Consider the following 22,887-nt stretch of genomic DNA (forward strand, 5'->3'; position numbering starts at 1 on the left):
ACTAAAAGTATGTCCTAGTTTTATCATGCTGAACTATATGAAAAAGTGGTTCACCACATATCTGAGGAAGTTAGCCAGCTTTCTGGTCCAGTATATTTGTGTTCTTTGCTTGGTGGTAACCACTGAAGCTTTGGCAATGGAACTCGTGATCTGGCTGAAGTGTGATGCACTACATAATAGTTCAATAGTTTAAGGGGAATGAAAACAAACCAAGATCCAGTTTTCTCTGACATTTATGAATGCAATCTTCCCCTTAATAAGGCACAGGGAGATGATCCATAGATTGTTATATACGACAGTAAGGTTTTTGAAAATTCAGATACGGGCAACAAAAGTATAGAGATTTTGGAACCTGATTTTAAAATGCACTTGAAAATGTTAAGTTGATGACTGTTTTTAGTGATAGCTTTCAATGCAAATGTGAAAACTTTAAAATAAAATTAATAAAAACCAAATTACATTCTTTATTTAAAAACAACCTGTTTTAGCTGTGGCAAAACAGCTTATTAAAAACTTGTCTAAGAAATACCCAGATCTAATTACAAAAGAGAAATGAAAAAAGGAGTTCCTTGATAGCTTCTTGCTCAGATAACTACCCTGTAAATTGGAAATGAATAAACACTTTTTGATTTGCTAATGTCCAAAAAATGCACAAAGTAATATCAGTTAAAAGCTGCATGCAACATCTTGGTCACTTTTACTGTAACTAATGAATAATGTTACTTAAAACACATTCAATTAATGTGGAACATAAGAGAATTTAGCTGAACAGTAGGTTGCAATGTAGCTGGGACTGTGGGAAAAGAACATAATGAAGAGAAAGCTCTGCTAGAATTACAGTAACATTTCAGTATGTACTAATGTACTTATCACTTCCACAGATAATTAAGAAGTCATATAAAAAATGAATAATCTTGGTGAGTGGTTTTGGTTTACATCTCAGAAAATAAGAGGTTAGAAAAATCACAAAATAAGCAGCATTATTAATATGCCTCATTTCTGCTCTGGAGGGGCTTCTTCCAGAAGGACAGGTTAGCTTGAGCTAATGAAACTCTTGTCCATTGTTGAGGGCTCCACTAAACAAGTTTATTGTTATCTTAGGAGTGACATGTTAGAAAAATTATCCTTTAAATGGTTATCCTGGCATCTCAACTTGTTTCTTCATTTCTCTTCCTATGACAACTATCTACTTTCCTCACATAATAAGAAATGTCAAGGAATTTCCCAGATGGAGTTCTTGAGGCTTAAAGGGGAAAATGTAGGGAGCCAGTTTCAACAGTGGCATACTCGTCTATCCTTTAAATAAAACCTGCGGCGTACTTGTCTATGTTTTTAATAAAAAATAGAATTGCTCCAGAAATAACTTCAATCACACCTAAGTATTGGGGCATTACGGCTGTTTCATATTAGGCCCAAATAGGCCTAACAGTTCAGGCCTGAGCTAGTTACAGAGACTGCTGCCATATGCGACAGGAACATTATAGCCAATTAAAAGGGCCCTAAGGAGGTTCCTCCCTGTTTTGTAAAGGTGAGTTTAAGGAATCCTGACCTAACCGGTGAATTCTCTAGAATCTGTGTTTCCATCCTAAAATGTCCAAGATTCTGAGGTTTTCCGTAAATCTGGTTGTTCCTGACTTTTATATCCCTTATGTGACAAAACTCTGCCCTTTCTCCCTTTTGCTTTCTTAACAGCCCTCTTCTTTCCTATCTTCCCAATTCTGTCTGAGAAAAGAATAGACGTTTTAGCTACTTATTTAGACCAGCTGTACCAAATGCCATGAGACCGTTTGAGCTCCACCATATTGGGATTTCATGGAACTTTCCCTAATTATCAGTGTAGTACTGCCGGTTCTATTTCCCTTCTGTATGTTTTTTAAAAGAGCAGTCATGTTTAAAATTGTGAAATACGACGCGTCGCCTCCTCTCCCAGCCTCTAGAACAGTGATAAATTTCAGAGCACGCTCAGCGGAATTGGATTGTATTATGCACAGTACACATGTTCATCACCAAACGGTACTCGCTGGAATATATGCAAGTAGAAGGAATTGCTGAGACTTCAAAACCCCAGTTCCTCACAACTGATTTTATTAGCCAATGTATACCAAAGATGGGTGGCAAAAGAAGTGTTATTTATTTTTGAAGTTTTCTTTCACCACTGAAGCCCTGTGCTGTTATAGACTGTGGGTTTCCAGTCTTTTGATTAAGCCTTGCCAGTCGTGTGCTGCTGTAACATCAAAGTGACCGCTCTGCACCCTGTCGCCTCCTCCGGCAGGCAGCCGTCCTGGTCTCGGAGCGTGGGGTCGGCGCCGGACTGGAGCAGCAGCTCGACAATGTCCAAAAACTCACAGGCAGCAGCTGACAGGAAAATCGACAAATACGAAAACCAAGTTACCATGAGACAGAGAGTACTAGACTTCAGCAGGAAAGACAAGTGCTGAGCAATCAGGAATCCTGAACAGTGGGCGACGGGACAGTGGCCGGGGGCGATGAGGCCTTGTAACGGAACTGCGCCGTGACGGTGGGTTTGCCAGTGTTAGGAAAATCAAATTTGCCTATCTGGCTGCCCAGAAGCTAACAAACAAATACATTTTTTTAAATTGTGAGGCTTTTTGGACTCTATTCTTCAGGATGGGATGAAGGGAAGGAACAAAAGTAGTTTAAGTATTTCATTTACTTTGATCAAAGTGATAGGTTTGTAAGCTAAGTCAAAAGCCTCAAAATATTGTAAATGTCGGGCTTCCCTGGTGGCGCAGTGGTTGAGAATCTGCCTGCTAATGCAGGAGACACGGGTTCGAGCCCTGGTCTGGGAAGATACCACATGCCACGGAGCAACTAGGCCCGTGAGCCACAACTACTGAGCCTGCGCATCTGGAGCCTGTGACCGGCAACAAGAGAGGCCGCGATAGTGAGAGGCCCGCGCACCACGATGAAGAGTGGCCCCAACTTGCCGCAACTGGAGAAAGCCCTCGCACAGAAACGAAGACCCAACACAGCCAAAAATAAATAGATAAATAAATAAATTTAAAAAAAAAAATTGTAAATGTCAAAGGAAAGATTTTGTGTCATCTTTGAAGAGGGAATAAGTGGGTAACTAACTGAACTTTAAAATTCGTAAATGAAGAAAGAAAAAAAGGCGGCCGAGTAATCAGACCATCCCGCTAAAGCGGCCTTAAAGAAAATGGCACCAATCACACAGGGCACAGGAAGAGGAAAGGGACCTACGGGTATCAAGACTTATTATGAAGATGGTATGGTCCTGCCCCCAGGATGGACAAACAGACCAAAGGGCTAGAAGGGAGAGCCATCCATTCTTTTGCACATGTACAGAAACTTGATTGTGACAATGCTGGCGTTGAAGGTCAGCGAGGAAACAAAGCTCCATTAATTAGATGGCACGGAGACAACTGGGCTGAAGTCAAAAACAGGCATTTCACACAAGATAAAACATAAATAGCAACAAACATCTGAAAAGATGAGCAACCACATTAGTAATCACGGAAGTCAAAATTAAAACCAGGAGATACCATTTCACACCCACTAGATAACTGAAAACTAAAAACTAAGACAATACCAAGTGTGGAGGAGGCCTGGAGCAAGGGAAACTCCCCTCTGGACTGTGGAGAGTGTACACTGTGCATCACTTTGGACAACACTTTGGACAACAAGTTGGCATTACACGTTAAACCTAAACAAATGCCTACCCTTGGACCCAGCAATTCTACTCCTAGTTATACTCTCTAGAAACCTTTGCATGTGTTTTCCAGGAGATATCTGCAAGAATGTACGTATAGTAGCCCTGTTTGTGATAGACCACAAATGTAGACAACTCAAATGCCCATTAAGAATAACATGTAAAAATAAAATATTGTTTACATATACAATGAAATCCCTTACCAAAATGAAAACTAATGACCTATAGCGTCATATAACATGAGTTTATCTCTAGAACATAATGTTGAAGGGAAAAAGCAAATTAGAAGAATACATACAGTATGTTTCCATTTAAACACAATTTTAAAAACAGGCAAGACTAAACACCATTGTTCAGAGACACAAATACGAAGTGAAACTCTAAGGGAAAATAGTGGTATGAAATTTGGGATAGTGCTAATCTGGGGTGGGGGGCGGTATAGGGAAGGCCGTATAATTGGATAGGCACACACACAGGGGGTTTCAAAGATACTGGCAATGTTCTCTTTCTTAAACTACGTGGTAGGTATACAATTTTTTAAAGGTACATTTAAAATTCTTCATATACATTTTATATACAATTTTGTAGTGTGATATATTACACAACAGCAACAACAAAAGGTTTTTAAAAGAAAGGGAGAGCAAGAAGGGTAAGTAGTTTGATTCAATGAGTATTTTACTGAATACATACCATAACAGTCCTATCAAGGATACAGGTAAGATTCCTCCTCTGAGGAACTTAGAAGGATGAATAAACACTGTGGCAGGCGGGGACACACACACACCTGCAAAGGTGAGGGGGATGGGGGAGAGGAGGAGGAAGCTAAGGAATCAGGAAAAATACTACAAGTAGGTGGTATGTAAGCTGAGCTTTGAGGACAGAGTAAAATTCCAGGTAAACTTAGAAGAAAAGGCATTGCAGAGTGACAAAACAACATTAAGAGAAGCAGGAGAGCACAGGGAATGCTGAGAGAACTGTCTGCTGGCTCAGAGAAGCAATATAGAGGGTCAAAAGCAGAGGCTGGATTTATATTAAACTATACAAAGTCTTGAAAGCCATACTAAGAAGTCTGGCATTTATGAGGAGGGGACCTCCTCATAATTTGATAATTTGACCTCTGTGTTAGGATGATAATTCTAGAGTGACTTGGAGAACCTAGGCATTTGTGGCAGGTAGATCAGTTAAGGGACTGTGGTAGTCCTTTTAGGGGGCTTGAAATTAGCCAGTGTTGGCAGGAGTATAAAGAAGGGACTGATAAATAAATGCTGGAGAGGGTGTGGAGAGAAGGGAACCCTCTTGCACTGTTGGTGGGAACGTAAATTGATACAGCCACTATGGAGAACAGTATGGAGGTTCCTTAAAAAACTAAAAATAGAACTACCATACAACCCAGCAATCCCACTGCTGGGCATATACCCTGAGAAAACCGTAATTCAAAAAGAGTCACGTACCACAATGTTCATTGCAGCTCTATTTACAATAGCCAGGACATGGAAGCAACCTATAAAGATGTGGCACGTATATAAAATGGAATATTACTCAGCCATAAAAAGAAACGAAATTGAGTTCTTTGTAGTGAGGTGGATGGACGTAGAGACTGTCATAGAGGGTGAAGTAAGTCAGAAAGAGAAAAACAAATACCGTATGCTAACACATATATATGGAATCTAAAAAAAAAAAATGGTTCTGAAGAACCTAGGGGCAGGACAGGAATAAAGACGCAGACACAGAGAATGGACTTGAGGACACGGGGAGGGGGAAGGGTAAGCTGGGACAAAGTGAGAGAATGGCATGGATATATATACACTACCAAATGTAAAATAGATAGCTAGTGGGAAGCAGCTGCATAGCACAGGGAGATCAGCTCAGTGCTTTGTGACCACCTGGAGGGGTGGGATAAGGAGGGTGGGAGGGAGATGCAAGAGGGAGGAGATTTGGGGATATATGTGTATGTATGGCTGATTCACTTTGTTATACCGCAGAAACTAACACACCATTGTAAAGCAATTATACTCCAATAAAGATGTTAAAAAAAAAAAAAGACAATCCTGAAGGGAAAAAAAAAGAAAAAAGAAGGGACTGAATAAGAGAGCCACTGAAATTCAGGTAGGACATAGCAAAGTACGGATGTACCTTTTTTTAAAATAATGTTTGTGAACACTAAATTTAATAATTAACGAAACTGATATAATGTCATATTTGTAGACACCTAGCTAAACATTTAATTATTTATATTTTGCAATTTTCTTTTTGTTTTCTGTAGCAAAGATATTTTGTTTCAGATTTCAAGTACTTTTATAGGTTTTTGAAAAGCTCTTAGGCCCAAGGCCTGTGATCGTAATGTTTACTGAATAAAACAGCCTGAGTATTTCTACACTTGATAAAATTACTGATAAATCTGATTATATAGAAACCTAAAACTGATAAATTTGAACACAAATTTAAAATAGCTATACCACACACACAAAAATACTATATACAAAAGTAAACCATAAACTGGGAAACATATTCACCTACATAACACAGATAAGAGCTAATATCCTTAATATTAAAACAAAAAAAAACTTTAATAAATCAATCCAAAAGAACAATGGGCAAAAGAATTAGAAGCAAAGATGACTTATGTTTCAAGTCTTGGAGAACACATAGATGCTGGTGACATCTCTAAAATAAGGAACCAGAAGAAGGAAGAGCAAAAGTTTTTGGAGGGGAACAGAAGCAGAAAATTATGGAGGGGTAGAAATAATACTGTTTGGGACATGATAAATATGTGGTACTAGGGGAAATCTATATTGATAAGCTCAGCAGGAAGGTAAAATTTGAATCGGAAAACAAAACAAAACAAAACAACCCTCTCACCCCATACACACTACTATCTCCATTTTTACTGTACTGTGTGACTTTCTGAAGACATATGTTTTGGGCTCAGGATTTTTAGCAATTTTTCTGGATACTCTTATTAAATATATTTATATTACATGATCACTCTGGCCAAAGAGCTACCTACCTAAGGTGGTTTCCCTTACCATACTGGAGAAATCCATTTGAAGGAGACATACAGATTATTGAAAATTCCTAATGGTGTCCTTACCAGCAGACACATTTATGTGGTTGGGAAATAAAAAGCTTAAGAGGCGAAGACTGTTAATGCCCATTATTAAATTTTCACTTGTAATTTTTACTACAATTTACATTCATCCACTTTGGTTTTCATTGTTGATGACTGAGCATGTTTTATTAATTATTATTTTACATTATCTCTACTGGGTTTTCTTCTCCCTATAAACAGGCTTTAAGACTTTACTAGCTCTTTTCTTTATTTTAATTAATTTATTTATTCTTGGCTGTGTTGGGTCTTCGTTGCTGCACGCGGGCTTTCTCTAGTTGTGGCGAGCAGGGGCTACTCTTTGTTGTGGTGTGCGGGCTTCTCACTGCAGTGGCTTCTCTTGTTGCACAGCATGGGCTCTAGGCGCACAGGCTTCAGTAGTTGTGGCTCGTGGGCTCTCGAGTGCAGGCTCGGTAGTTGTGGCTCACGGGCTTAGTTGCTCTGCAGCATGTGGGATCTTCCCAGACCAGGGCTCAAACCCATGTCCCCTGCAGTGGCAGGTGGATTCTTAACCACTGCGCCACCAGGGAAGCCCCACCAGCTCTTTAAAAGCACCATTATCAAGCCTACTTATAATGACTGTCCTTTGCCACACCTGGCCTTCTCTCTCCACCAGGCTTTCACTAGACTCTACTGCAGTGAGCCTGCATCAGAATCACCTGGAGGGCTTGTTGGACCACAGACTGCAGGGTGCCACCCCCGCAGTTTCTGATTGGTAGGTTTGGAGCAGGACTGAGAATTTACATTTCCTAACAGGTTCCCAGGTGATGCTGATACTGATGATCTGGGACCTCACTTTGAGACTCAGGGCTCTACCAGCGTGCTTCCTGCCTCATACTATTTGTCAATTTTCACAGCTAGAGCCACTTAACTCACACGTATTGATAATGCCCCACACAGGTAAGAAGGAACACAGGCCTCTCATTGGTTCAGTACGACGTAACTTTACGTCGGATGTGACGTGGGTAGCAGAGCTGAGTTTTTGCTGAGTTTTCCAGCTTCCGTACTTCATCGTCTCCTGGATTCCTTGCTGAACACGCTATTTCCTCTGGCACTAGGACGCTTTGATTTCCCTTGCTCTGTTCCTTCTGGAAGCTGAAGATGAGCAGGTAAGTTCACTTCCCACATCTGGGAATCTACCTGATTGCCTTCTGGACATTTGTGACGGTGTTGGTTTGCCTGTGCTGATTTTTTTCCATTGCTTGTTGTTAAGACTTTGAAGTTTGCCTTTTCTGTGCCAGTGAGTCTAGTGTCCTGGGTCTGGCGTTCCAGGCCTGACTTCAAATACCCCAGGCTACCTTCTTCTCTGCTTTTCAAACAGTTTAACAATGTTGTCGTTATTTCTATGACTGCTGCACATTCTTTCCCTATCCTGATTTCTATATGTATTTCCAGACCCCTCAATGCCGGGATCCATCTTCCTAATGCTCTGAGACTCAGGGCTGGTTTGGTCTTTTTCCTCTATGAATGATTACTTTTCTGGTAAGATCATGAACCTTGGCTGGAAGGTTTTAATGCCACCTACATGCATGACTTAGATCCTAGTAAGTCAACTCTATTTTTTCCTTTTTAAACCTGTGTCAAGGAGGTCTAACGGCCTTGCCATGCAAATTGTACTCTGAGGATCAGTGGCTTTCAGCGTATTAGGGGAGCTTGTTAGAAATGCAGAGTCTCAAGCCCCACCTCAGATATACTGAGTTAGAATCCATGGTGTAACAAGAGCCACAGGTGATTTTCATGCACATTGTAAAGAACTGATGTGTGGTATAGTGCCTATAGGATGAACTGCTCCCACCTGAGACTAATTATTATGACTCTCAACCTTACCAATCACTACTTTTTCCAACTTCCTTATTGCTACTGATGTAATTTTACAAACCTGTGTTGGGTGAGTTCCCTGATGACAATGTGAACTATGACCTACAACCCATGATTCTGTAGGAACCCAGAGTCTCTCTGTGTATATCTCACATTTGTTGTTTCTTAGTATATCTTTTGCACAAGGCCTTTTCAACTATGTCAACATACTAAAGGAATACTGACTTTTGGCCATGATCTGATGTGGGCTCGGATGACAGGCAGCCTGAGGGTCCAGGGCGGATAAGTACCACTCAAGTTCAACAATAAATTTTAGGTGCTTAATGTAATGCTGGTCCACAGTAGGTGACCATCCAAATATCTCTCATCAGTATTTACTATGGAGAAGGTGTTGAAAGTAGATCAGGCTGAGTGAACTAACCCCACCCCAGGGCTTTGGTGGTGGGTGGGGCCAGCAGTACTGGTCTGGACAGTCACCACTGAATGGCCTTGTTGCCAGAAACCCATCCCTGAAGGAGCAGGAGTCCAGCCAGTGACCTAGTACACAAGTCAGGTCCAACCATTGCAGGGGGGTGGGGCTAGTAAGATATATACGGAGTGTCAGAACCTCAGTCAAGAATGCCTACATTCAGGGCTTCCCTGGTGGCGCAGTGGTTGAGAGTCTGCCTGCTGATGCAGGGGACACGGGTTCGAGCCCTGGTCTGGGAAGATCCCACATGCCACGGAGCAGCTGGGCCCGTGAGCCACAATTGCTGAGCCTGCGCGTCTGGAGCCTGTGCCCCGCGACGGGAGGGGCCGCGATAGAGAAAGGCCCGCGCACCGCGATGAAGAGCGGTCCCCGCACCGCGATGAAGAGTGGCCCCCGCTTGCCGCAACTGGAGAAAGCCCTCGCACGAACCGAAGACCCAACACAGCCAAAAATAAAAAAATAAATTAAAAAAAAAAAAAAAAAAAAAAAAAAAAAAAAAAAAGAATGCCTACATTCAGAATAGGGATACAGCTCCAAAACGAGGAAACTGCCACATTAACCTGGAGACCCAGGTGGACAGGCCCTTATTCGTAAGTAGTGCCATAGAAAGAACACGGATTCTAGAATCCATCTGGGTTTGTGTGACCTTGAGTAACTATCCTCAGATGGTCTTCCTAGGAAAATGAAAATGCATGTCCAGGGTCTAATAGAGGACTCAAATAGTAGATGCTTATTAAATGGTAGTTACTTTTATGTTTATTATAGAGGGAATCATATTCTTATGTGAGCCTATGGACCTCAAGGCTGCTCCAGGTTCTTTTAATTCTGATCTGCCTGGTTGGAGGGTTGGGTAGCTAGTATAGTACCTCGTTCAGGATTTGGGCAGAAGGAAACACACATGCTCAAAGCACAAGTGCTTAGCTAGGTACATTGGAGGACTTTTTTTTCCCTTTCCTCTTCTGTTCTCTTCTCTTGTGATTTGATGACTAACTTTAGAGTTGTGTTTGGATTCTTTTTTCTTTTATTTGTGTGTATCTATGGTAGATTTTCGGTTTGCGGTTACCATGAGGTTTTGATATAGCAGTCTATATATAAGCAAGATTGTTTTAAGTTGCTGGTCTTTTAATTTCAAATGTATTTCCAATATCCTGTATTTGTACTATCCTCTTCTCACAATTGCTGGTTTTGATATCACATTTGTGTGTGGATGATTTCCTACCTTTACAGTATGTTCGCCTTTACTGGTGAGCTTTCCCATTTGTAATTTTTTTTCTAGTTGTGACCCTTTCTTTTTCATCTAGAGAAGTTTCTTTAGCATTTGTTGCAAAGCTGGCCTGGTGGTGCTAAATTCTCTTAGCTTTTGCTAGTCTATAAAGCTTTTGATTTCTCCATCAAATCTAAATGAGAGCCTTGCTGGGTATTCTCGGTTGTAGATTTTTCTCTTTTATCACTTTAAATATATCATGCCACTCCCTTCTGGCCTGCAGAGTTTCTGCTGAAAAATCTGCTGCTAGCCTTATGGGAGTCTCCTTGTATGTTATTTATTGCTTTTCCCTTGTTGCTCTTAATATTTTGTCTTTAATTTTTGTCAATTTGATTACTATGTGTCTTGGTGTGTTAATCCTTGGCTTAATCCTGTATGGGACTCTCTGTGCTTCCTGGACTTGGGTGACAGTTTCCTTTCCCATGTTAGGGCAGTTTTCAGCTATTACCTCTTCAAATATCTTCTCAGGTCCTTTCTCTCTTTCTCCTTCTGAGACCCCTATAATGTGACTGGTAGTGCATGTGATGTCCCAGAGGTCTCTTAAACTGTCCTCATTCCTTTCCATTTTTTCTTTATCCTGTTCCATGGCAATGATTTCCACCATTCTGTCTTCAGCTCACTGATTTGTTCTTCTGCCTCATTTATTCTGCTATTGATTCCTTCTAATGTATTTTTCATCTCATTACTGTATTCGTCAACTCTGTTTGGTTGTTCTTTATATTTTCTCTTTGCTAAGAACTTCTTGATCTATGCATCCATTCTTTTCCTGAGTTCTTGGATCATCTTTATGATCATTACTTGGAACTCTTTCTCGGGTAGATTGCCTATCTCCACTTCACTTAGTTGTCCTTCTGGGGTTTTATCTTGTTACTTCGTCTGCAGCATATTCCTTTGCTGTCTCATTTTGTTTAAATTTCTATTTGTATTTTTGTTTCTGTGGTAGGTTAGTTACATTTCTTGACCTTGGAGAAGTGGTCCTCGTCCCAGCAGTGCATTCCCCTCTCATCACTCAGGGGCAGGGACCAGCTGTTCCCAGGGTAGGTTCTGACCTGAGTTTATGGACTCAGTCCTGCAGGCTGTAGGATCGTAGTTTTCCGGTGTTTGTCCCCTGGCGGGTGAGGGTGGTCTGGAGGCTTGTGCAGGCTTTCTGGCAGGAGGGACTGGTACCTGTCCACTGATGGGTGGAGCTGGGTCTTGGCCCTCTGGTGGGCAGGGCCATGTCAAGGGACTTATCTAGAGGTGGCTGTGTGCTCAGGAACTCTTAGGCAACCTATTTGCTGATGGTTGGGGCTGTGTTCCTGCCCTGTTGGTTGTCTGGCCTGAGATGTTCCAGAACTGGAGCCTACAGGCGGTTGGGGGGGGCCAGGCCTCGGTGCTTATGACCCAGGCAAGATGTCTGCCTTCAATGAGAGTTCATGTAGATGACGCTCTCCAATATTTCTGCCACTGCCACCAGTGTCCATGTTCCCAGGGTGAGCTACAGCTGCCCCCCAACCCCCACCTCCCCAGGAGACCCACCAAGACCAGCAGGTAGGTCTGGCCTGGGCTCCTACAAAGTCACTGCTTTTGCCCTGGGTCCTGGTGTATGTGAGACCTTGTGTGCACCCTCCAAGAGTGTAGTCTCTGTTTCCCCCAATCCTGTGCAGCTCTTGCAATCAAGCCCCTCTGGCCTTCAAAGACAGGTACTCTGGGGGTTCCTCCACCCGATGCCAGACCCCTAGGCTGGGAAGCCTGATGTGGGGCTCAGAACTCTCACTCCTGTGGGAGAACTTCTGCAATATAGGTATTCTCCAGTTTGTGGGTCACCCACCTGGGTGCTTTGGGAATTGTTTATATCACGAGTTCGCCCCTCCTACTGTTTTGTTGTGGTTTTTTCTTTGTGTCTTTGGATGTAGAATATCTTTTTTGGTAGGTTCCAGTCTTTTTTATCAATGGCTGTTCAGCAGTTAGTTGTGATTTTGGTGTGCGTGTGAGAAGAGGTGAGCTCAAGGTCCTTCTACTCTGCCATCTTGTTCATCCCAGATTCTTCATCCACTTTGGATTGTGCCAGTTAACATACAGAGCAAGATTCCCTGGTTTTTCTCCCTTTTTTAAAAAATTGAAGTAATATTCATTCTTCTTAAAAATTTGAATTCTGGCAAATGTGTCTACTTGTGTAGCTACCATTACAATAGAGACATAAGACATGTCCATAACCCCCAAAAGTTCCTTCTGGCCTCTCTGCAGCCAATCCTCTTACCCCCACCCACTGCCCCTGGCAACCACTGATCTGATTTCTGTCCTTAGGTTTTGCCTTTTCCAGAAATGGAAATCATACAGCCTATAGTCTTCTGTGTCTGGCTTCTTTCATTGAGCATGATGCTTTTGAGATCCATCCATGTTGCTGCAGGTATGAGTAGTTCTTTCCCTTTTATTGCTGAGTAGTACTCCATTGTATAAAGGTATGTAGGCATCTGGCTTGTGTTCAGTTTTTGGCCATTATAAATAAGATCCTATGAACACCTGGACACACGTCTTTGTATGGATCTTTTATGTTTTCACATCTTTTGGGTAAATATCTAGAGTGGGACTGCTGAGCCACATGGCAAGTGAATATTAAACTTGAATAAGAAACTGCCAAACTTCCAAAGTTTATATTCCCACCAGTATGTATGAACTCTAGTTGCTCTGTATCCTTGTCAGCAGTTGTTATTATCATTAAAATTCTTTTTAGCCATTCTAGTCAGGTCTCTAGTACCTATAGTATAGGTACTATATAGTATAGTCAGGTCTTCTTATTGTGGTTTTTTTTTTTTTTTTTTAAAGGATTTTCTTTTTTTTATTTATTTATTTATTTATTTTTTGGCTGTGTTGGGTTTTCGGTTCGTGCGAGGGCTTTCTCCAGTTGCGGCAAGCGGGGGCCACTCTTCATCGCGGTGCGGGGACCGCTCTTCATCGCGGTGCGCGGGCCTTTCTCCATCGCGGCCCCTCCCATTGCGGGGCACAGGCTCCAGACGCGCAGGCTCAGCAATTGTGGCTCACGGGCCCAGCTGCTCCGTGGCATGTGGGATCTTCCCAGACCAGGGCTCGAACCCGTGTCCCCTGCATTAGCAGGCAGATTCTCAACCACTGCGCCACCAGCGAAGCCCCTTATTGTGGTTTTTAATTTACATTTCCCTAATGTCTAATGATGAACATCTTTTTATGTACTTATTTGCCAATCATCTACCTTTGGTGAGTTATCCAAATCTTTTGTCCACTTATTAATTGGGGTGTCTTTTTAATAAAGTTAGAATTATTCTTTATATATTCTTGGATATAAGTTTTTTTCCAAATATGTTTTATAAATATTTTTTCCCACTCTGTGTCTCATTTTTATTAACAGTATCTTTTGAAGGGTAAAATTTTTAAATTTTGAATGAAGTCCAATTTATTTTTTTTCTTTTATGTTTTGTGCTTTTTGTGTCCTATATAAGAAGTCTTTGTCTATCTCAAGATCACAAAGATTTTCTTCCACATTTTCTTCTAGTTCTTTATATTTTAGCTCTTATGTATATAGGTCTCTGATCCATTTCAAGGTAATTTTTGTGGAGGGTATGAGAAAAGGGTTGAGGCTTTTCTTCCCTCCAGTATGTATGTGTATGTCCAACTGTTACAGCACCATTTGTTAAATAGAGTATCCTTTCCTCCATTGACTTGCCTTGGCACTTCTGTCAAAAATCAATTACCCATGTGTGGTTTGGTCTATTTCTAGGTTATTTATCTTGTTTCATTGATCTATACACCTCACCCTACACCAATATCACACTGTTTTGATTTCTGTATCTTTATAGTAAGTTTGTAGTAAGTAATAATACATTGGTCAAAGAAAAAAAATCAAAGAAATTAAATTATTTTGAACTAAATGAAAATGAAAACACAACTTATCAAAATTTGTGGGATGCATCAAAAGCAGTGCTTAGAGGGAAATTTATAGCATTGAATGCATGTATTAGGAAAGAAGAAAGATATAAAATCAATAATCTAAGTTCCCACCTTAGGAAACTGGAAAAAGAATAGCAAATTAAATCCAAAGTAAGCAGAAAAAAAAAAAAAAAAAGAATTACAACAGAAATCAATGAAATTGAAAACAGGAAATCAATAGAGAAAATCAATAAAATCAAAAGGTAGTTCTTTGAAAAGATCAATAAAATCAATAAGCCTCTAGCCAAGTTAAATAAGAAAAGAGAGGACACAAATTACTAATATCAGAAATGAAAGAGGGGACATTACTACAGGTCCAATAGACATTAAAAGGATAAAAAGGAATACTACAAACAATTCTGTGCCTACAAATATGATAATCTACATGAGATGGACCAATTCCTTGAAAGACACAATTTGCCAAAATTCACACACAAAAAAATATACATTCTGAATAGGCCTGTAACTAGTAAAGAAATCGAATAAATGATTAATAACCTTCCAAACTACAAAGTACCAGGCCTGTGTGGGTTCACTGGTGAATTCTACTAAACATTTAAAGAAGAAATTATACCAGATCTCTACAATCTCTTTCAGAAGGCAGAAGTAGAGAGAATATTTCCTAAATCATTCTATGAGGCCACCATTACTCTAATAACAAAAACCAGACAAAAACATTATAAGAAAGGGAAAAAAAACTACAGACTGATATCTCTCAGGGACATAAACGCAAAACCCTCAACAAAATATTAGCAAATTGAACTCAACAATGAATAAAAAGAATTATACACCACAGCCAAGTGGGATTTATCCCAGGTGGGCAAGGCTGGTTCAACACTTGAAAATCAATTAATGTAATCCATCATATCAATAGGCAAAAAAATAAAATCACATGATCGTATCAACAGATGCAGAAAAATAACTTGACAAAATCTAACACTCATTTGTGATTAAAAAAAAACCTCTCAGTTAACTAGAAATTGAGGGGAACTTCCTCAACTTGTGAAGTTCTCAGCTATTTCTTTAAATAAACTTTCTTCTCTCTTCTCCTTCTATTGCCCTGCTGGGATACCTATTATCCTAATGGTGCCCATCCTGAAAGAGTGAGATAGCTCTTGCAGAATTTCCTCATTTTTTAATGCTATTTCTCTTCCTTCTACTTGTATAAATTTTAGATTTCTATCTTTGAGCTCTCTAATTCTCTCTTCTATGTGGTCTGCTCTGTTTCCAATGTTTTGGTTTTTTTTTTTAAAACACTTATTTACTTTTGGCTGCATTGGGTCTTAGCTGTGGCATGCAGGTTTCTCTCTAGTTGTGGCATGTGGGCTCTCTAGTTGTGGCGCAGGCTCCAGAGCATGTGGGCTCTGTAGTTGTGGTGCACAGGCTCCAAAGTGCGTGGGCTCTGTAGCTGCAGCATACAGGCTCTTTAGTTGTGGCGTGTGGGCTTAGTTGACCCGCGGCATGTGGGATCTTAGTTCCCCAACCAGGGATTGAACCTGCATCCCCTGCATTGGAAGGTGGACTCTCAACCACTGGACCACCAGGGAAGTCCCCTTTCAATGCTTTCTAATGCATTCTTTATCTCATTTATTGAATTCTTCAGCTCCAAAAACTTGTTTGCTTCTTTTTTAGAGTTCAAATCTCTTGGGCAAAGTATTACTTCTGTTCATTCATTTTATTCTTGAGCTCACTGAACTGCCTTTCTGAATTTTCTTGTTTGCTGAGTTTCTTCATGTTCACTATTTTGAATTCTCTATCAGTTAGATCACAATATTCCATGACTTTAAGTTTGGTTTCTGGAGAATTGTCATTTTCTTTCTGTGGTAGTGTTACTCTAGTTCTTCATGGTGCTTGATGAGTTGTTCCTCTGCCAGCACATCTGAAGTAGCAACAGGTTAGAAATCAGAGGCTTTCTGTTTTCCAGTAGGTGGCACTATAGCGTAAGTTTTTGGTTTCTCTTACCTGAGCTGCCTCTTGTTACATTTGAGAGTTAGCACTTTCCACCCTGTACTGCCCATAAAATGTGCCCCCCTGCCCACATTATCAGTTCTTGCATCTCTGGGGTCACTGGTGCCTTGCTTCTGCCAGTGTTGCTGGCATCACCACCTGGTGTACCAGGATGGTGGGCTCTCCCTTGTGTTTGGGATCCCCTGAGTCACAGGCTCTGCCACTGCAGGGGGAGAGTAAGGGAAGGGGGGAAGCAGGAGTTGTGAGGGCACCTCTTCTGTGTCTGGTATTATAAGGTTAGTGGGCTCTGCTGCTGCAGATTCGGGGGGAGGGGGCAGGTGGCTGGAGTGGTGGGCACATCAGTGGCTGGAGGGATGGGGTCCCAGGCCCCACTACTGCTGTTGCCCAGTTGTCTGTGGCCGCAGGTGTTGCTGTAGCTGGAGTCGTGTGCACTGCCTCCCCGGCTGCTACTGGGTTCTCTGGGGCTGTGGGCTCAGCTGCTGTGGTGGGAAGGCTTGGACTACAGGTACCACCTCCGCTGTTTCCTTGGTTCTGCCTCCTATATGTGTTCCAGTCCACTGACCTTTAGATGTACAGATGTGTGGAATTCCCTAGCATCCTGGTGTGTTGGGCAGAGGCACCTTTGTTGAGTTATGGATGTTTTACTGGTTGCAGATTGAAAGGGAGAGACAAAGGTAGCTTTTCACTCCACTATGACATCACTCCTTGGGAACTTCCTCAATGTGATAAAGAACATCTACAAAAAGCCTATAGCTAAAATCATACTTACTGGTGAGAAACTCAAAGCTTTCACACTAAGATCGGGTATAAGGCAAGGATATCCCTTCTCACCACTCCTTTTGAACACTGTACTGGAAGTTCTAGGTAATGCAATAAGACATGAAAAGGAAATAAAAGATATACAGATTAGGGAGGAAGAAATAAAACTGTCTTTGTTTGCAGATGACATGATAGTCCATGTGGAAAATCCAAAAAAACTGACAAAAAAACTCCTGGAACAAATAAGCAATTATAGCAATGTTGCAGAATATAATGTTAATGTACAAAAGTCAATTGCTTTCCAGCAATGGACAAGTGGAATTTGAAATTAAAAACATAATACCATTTACATTAGCACCCCCAAAATGAAATACTGAGGTATAAATCTAACATGATATTTACAAGATCTATATGAGAAAAACTATAAAGCTCAGAACAAAATCAACAAAGTAAATAAATGGAGAGATATTCCACATTCATGGATAGGAAGATTCAGTACTGTCAAGATATCAGTTCTTCCCAACCAAAATCCCAGCAAGTCAGGCTGTGGATATCAACAAACTGTACAGTTTATGTGGAGAGGCAAAAGATCCAGAAGAGCCAACACAATATTGAGGGAGAACAAAGCTGGAAGACAGACACTGTCTGACTTCAAGACTTATGATAAAGCTATAATAATTTAAGACAGTATGGTATTGGCAAAAGAATAGAAAAACAGATCAATGGAACAGAATAGAGAGCCCAGAAACAGACCAACATAAATACTGGATATAAATATCATGGAGTAAGTCTCTCTAGGAAGGCAGTAAAGGGTGCTGGGACCCTCCCTTTCCCTTAATGCACTAGCTAGAACTTCCAGTACAATGTTGAATCAAAGTGGAGAGAGTGGACATCTCTGCCTTGTTCCCAGTCAGAAGGAAAGCATTCAGCATTTTACCATTAAGGATGATGTTAGCTACTGATTTCTTCAGGCTGAAGAAGTTCCCTCTATTCCTATTTTGCTCTGTTTTTGTGTTGTTGTTGTTGTTCTGTTTTTGTTTTTTGTTGTTTTTCCAAATCATGAAGGAGGGTGAACTTTTCAATGGCTTTTTCTACATATATGGAGATAATCACGTTTTATTTTTGGTTTTGATTTGTCTGATATGGTGAAAACAATGATTTTCAGCTGCTGAACCAACCTTAGATTCCTGGGATAAACACATTTGGTTGTAATTACCCTTTTTGTATATTGCTATTTTCAATTTGCTAACATTTTATTAAAGATTTTTTGCATCTATATTCATGAGACATATCAGCCTGTAGTTTTCTTTTCCTCTATGGTCTTCTTCTGGTTTTGGTATTAGGGTAATGTTAGTCTCATAGAATTAGTTTGGCAGTGTTCCCTTCCTCTTATTTTCTAGAAGAGTTTGTGTATAGAACTGGTATTATTGCTTCCTTAAATATTTAGTAGAATTCACAGTGAAGCAATCAGGGCCTGGAGATTTTGTTGTGGGAAAATTTTCAGTAACAAATTCTCAATCTCTTCAATAGATATAGGGCTATCTAGGTTCTCTATTTCTTTTTGAGAGAATGTTGTTAGTTTGTGTCTTTAGGAAGTGTGTCCATTTACTCTAAGTTATCTAATTTATTGGTAAAAAGTTGTTAATGTTCCCTTATTTGCTTCATAATATCTGTAGGTTCTGTGTTGATGACTCCCTTTCATTTCTGAAATTGTTAATTTGTTTTTCCTCTTCTAAATTGGTCTGGCTAGAGGTCTATCAGTTTTATTGACCTTTTTAAAGGTTTTCAATGGTTTCATTGATTTTTGGTTTTCTATTTCAATGATTTCTGCTCTGATCTTTAGTTTTATTACAATGCTTATCTTGAGCTTACTTTGCTTTTCTTTTTCAAAAAATTTTCAAGGTAGAATCTTAGATCGTTGAGTTGAGACCTTTCTTAATAAAAGATCCAATTTTCCTCTAAGCACTGTTTTAACTGCATCTCACAACTTTTGGTGGGGTGTTTTCATTTCATTCAATTCAAAATATTTTCTTATTTCTCTTGGAATTTCTTCTTTGACCTATGAGTTATTTAGAAGTGTGTTGAAGTTTCATACAATTAGGGATTTTCCAGATACGCGTCTGTTATTGATTTCTAATTTAATTCTGTCGTGGTCACAGAGCAAACTTTGTGTGATTTCTTTTATGCTTGTTAAGGTTAGTTTTATGGCCTAGAATATGGTCTATCTTGGTAAATGTTCCATGTGTACTTGAAACAATGTATATTGTATATATTAGGTGTAATGTTCTATAAATGTCAATTAGGTCAAGTTGGTTGATAGTATGGTTCAAGTCTTTCAAATCCTTGCTGAATTTTTATCTACTTGCTCTATCAATTACTCATTTATTGCTTGAAAAGGGCTGTTTTTTCCTTGCTTTCTTGAATGCAGAATATTGTGTATAGGAGGACAGTGGATGCTGAAGTAAATAATACTATTTACACCCAGAAATGGGCATGCCTTTTCTTCTGTCATGCCATTAGTATGGGTGTTGAGTCAATCTAGTCAGCTGTTGAACCGGGTTTGGTTTTGTTGTTACTATGGATAACCTCAGCGCATCACACACTTAAATTCCTCCAGCTGTGGGCTGCTGCTACCTTATGGTTAGTGTGAGGCCTGGGTGCCAGAGGGTTTTTTTTTTAGAATTCTCACTCCACCCTCAGCTTTCAGTAGTCTCTGCACATCTACCACAGAGGGAGTCTCTGTACTTTTTCGCCTCATCCATTGATAAGACTGCTATTGCTTATTACTCAGAGTGAGGCTCATGGTGAGAGTGGGATAGAGTTCTTTGTCCTTTTAGTCTAGTCTCAGTCTTAGGCCCTCAGCGGTGGCAATTTCTCAGTGTTCTTGCATCCTCCTTGCCCCCCCAAATGTCAGCCAAATTCTGCCTTGTGTGAGAGAAAACATGTCTTGAGTGGGAAATCCCTGTCCAGCCCCCAGGGGCAAGAGATCTCTGCTTTGTGTCAGCACAGGATCTAGAGCCCAGGGGCTCCCTGTCCCGCCACAGTGGCAGACAGGGTTTGCTTTCACTCCTCCTCCAAAGGCAGTGGCTATCTGCCTAGGCCCAGGGACAGGAGGAGAGAATAGAAGAGCTTTCAGCTTTTCCACCAGTGGCTTAAGGATTTTTCTTTGTATGAAATAAGGGTCTAGGGAAATGGCAGGATTTCATGCCTGCGTGCCACTGAGGAGGGATCTCTCTGTTCTCAATTTGTCTTACAGCACCCAGTTAATGAAAAAAAGTACATGAGTGAAAAGTCTTCTTGGGTCTGAGGCTCCCAGTTATTCTAAAACGTCATACTAGCTCACCTTAAGAATTTGTTAATTTTAGCTGTTTTCTTCTTATCTGCTTTTATAGTGGCTGCCTCTTCCTCAGGCGCTCTATCAAAGGTGAAACAGTTGGTGTATCTTATAGGGGCTTGGCATTCTTTGGAATTCGGTTTACTTTGCTGACACGCAACTCCTACTATCTGATGGGTTTAAGAAAAGTTACGATTTTGTAGATTATCTAGCATTTTCTTCTTGTTAGTGTGGCAGCAATGTTCTGTTGCAGTTTTCTCTGTCTTAAGTGGAAGCAGAACTCTCCGGAAGTTTGGTCTTAAATGATTTAGTAGTGACATTTCTTCTTTTGCACTTTGTTGGTACTCATGTAGATAAAAGAGTTTCTTTCTATGGCTCCCTCGTCTGTCTCCTCTCCCCTGGTGGGTGCTTTCAGCTCAGGGCTCCCTGGCTATATGCTGTGAAGTGGGCATAGAGCCAACAGCCAAAACCAGGTTGTGATAAGTTACAAATTTGCGACAGCTTTGGTGATTCTTTATATTATCCATCCTGACAGACTTAGGTACCAAACTCTAATTTATATAATAGCACAGACTCAGAGGTGGTTCTAAGGGAACAGTGGTGGAAGGCAGAAATTTTTCTGAGCTAAAATCAGACCATCTGGCAACCCTATCTCTCTGCCTTTAGTGGGATTTCTTAGAAGGCTACTACAATTATAAATGTTAAATTAATATTTGAATAAGTGAATAGAGAGTAGGAGAAAATGGTACAGAAAGGCAAATTTGCCTATTCTTATCCTGGGACAGGTGTTAATGGGCTGAGATCATGTTTTGGGGTATGCCTTAGATAGGGAGGAAGGCAGAGACAGGACATATTTATCAATAAACTGTTTAGGATTATAACATCCCTTTGAGAGTTTAAAATCATCTCCCAAAATAATGAACATTTTTTTAAAAAATTTATTTATTTATTTATTTATTTATGGCTGTGTTGGGTCTTCGTTTCTGTGCGAGGGCTTTCTCCAGTTGCGGCAAGCGGGGGCCACTCTTCATCGCGGTGCACGGGCCTCTCACTATCGCGGCCTCTCTTGTTGCGGAGCACAGCCTCCAGACACGCAGGCTCAGTAATTGTGGCTCACGGGCCTACTTGCTCCGCGGCATGTGGGATCTTCCCAGACCAGGGCTCGAACCCGTGTCCCCTGCATTGGCAGGCAGATTCTCAACCACTGTGCCATAAGGGAAGCCCTGAACATTTTTATTTTACATTTTTGAAAGGTTTTACCATGAATCACTGTACACCAAGTTAGATTCCAGTGGAAGACAGTCTCAAGTTAGATTCCAATGGAAGACAGTCTCTTAGGAAACATAACAAAGTTAAAGACACATTGCCTAGTATCAAGTAGCTGTGAAAGAGGATATTTATCCTGCATAAAACTAGCTACGTGACATTTATATTTTAAGGAATAATCATTTAACATTTTTGCCACAGCTATCAGTCTCAACTTATTGTGAGAAACACTTGGTTAGGTTTTTAAATTGGAACTTTTAAAGCAGTATCAGAGGAATAAATTTCCCAGTGTATAAATCTGTGATACATGGTAATAACTACCATGGTCTGTCAGATCACACTTTAGCTCAAATCTAACCCAACACTTGAGACTGCTGAGCATGAAGATCAAGGCTAAGTAGCTGTGTACTGTGGCTGAAGACACTAAGCTGGCCATCTCAGACAAAGGGGCATTAATTTCATACAATCTGTATGATGATGTGACTTTTCCAGTAGTGAGATATGATATAATCTATGAGTACTAACCCAGGAATGGAGCTTAATTTTTTAAGTTTCACATGTAGAGGACTACTGCCAACCAGCTGAGAAAAGGCTTAACTGGGCTGTATTACAATCCCGACTAACCTAACAAATGTAAATGAAATTTTAGCTCAACTGTAACTATAAAGTGAGATTTAAATTTGGAATTTAAGGGTTGCAAAATAGTACTTCAGAGTAAGGGATATGGTACCCACAAGGAAAGGAGTTTTATTAACAAATGCCTGGGTTTATGCAAAGACAGACTGATATGAGAGCATAAGCAATCAGGAAGTTGTAGTAGAGAGGAAAAAAAAAAAGGACGAGAAGAGATAGACTGATTTAAAGGACAAAGGGAAAGCACATAGGTGAATCTTACCCCGGTATGAGGAGGGCATTTGTAGTACCTCTTGGAGAGTCACTGTTGATAGGCATCAATTATGTTTATGTTTAGCATAGAGCCTATGGCAGGTATAGGTGCCCAACAAACAGTTTTTGAAAATATATGCTCTGTGCTCCCAACTATATGGTGAGCTACTTGATTATATGCTTTTCTATATTCTCCTCTTCATCTAACACAGTATTGGGGATTAGTATTTGCTCAAAATTCATTAGTTAATTGATTTCTCTGCCTTTGGCATCTTCCATGAAGCACAATTCACAAGGCAGAGTCCTCTTTCAGAAATGTGTGAGCTGCCCTCTGCCTCAAAATGGACAAAGACAAAGAAGATGAGAGTGGGATGAGAAGGAAAGG

At 40.6% G+C, this 22,887-nt stretch overlaps 1 protein-coding gene across 1 annotated transcript in view; it reads right to left on the bottom strand.

Moving 5' to 3' along the window:
* Nucleotides 1–446: 446 nt before the first annotated feature.
* ACBD6 (acyl-CoA binding domain containing 6) overlaps nucleotides 447–22,887 on the bottom strand; it is a 242,340-nt gene continuing 219,899 nt past the window's right edge. The window contains exon 8 of the mRNA XM_007188191.2: nucleotides 447–2,355. Within this exon, the coding sequence (XP_007188253.1) occupies nucleotides 2,201–2,355 (155 nt within the window). The 3' untranslated portion in view covers nucleotides 447–2,200. The remainder of the gene's footprint in view (nucleotides 2,356–22,887) is intronic.

Source organism: Balaenoptera acutorostrata, chromosome 1 (genome assembly GCF_949987535.1).
Source record: "Balaenoptera acutorostrata chromosome 1, mBalAcu1.1, whole genome shotgun sequence".
In the NCBI taxonomy this organism is placed as follows: Eukaryota; Metazoa; Chordata; class Mammalia; order Artiodactyla; family Balaenopteridae; genus Balaenoptera; species Balaenoptera acutorostrata.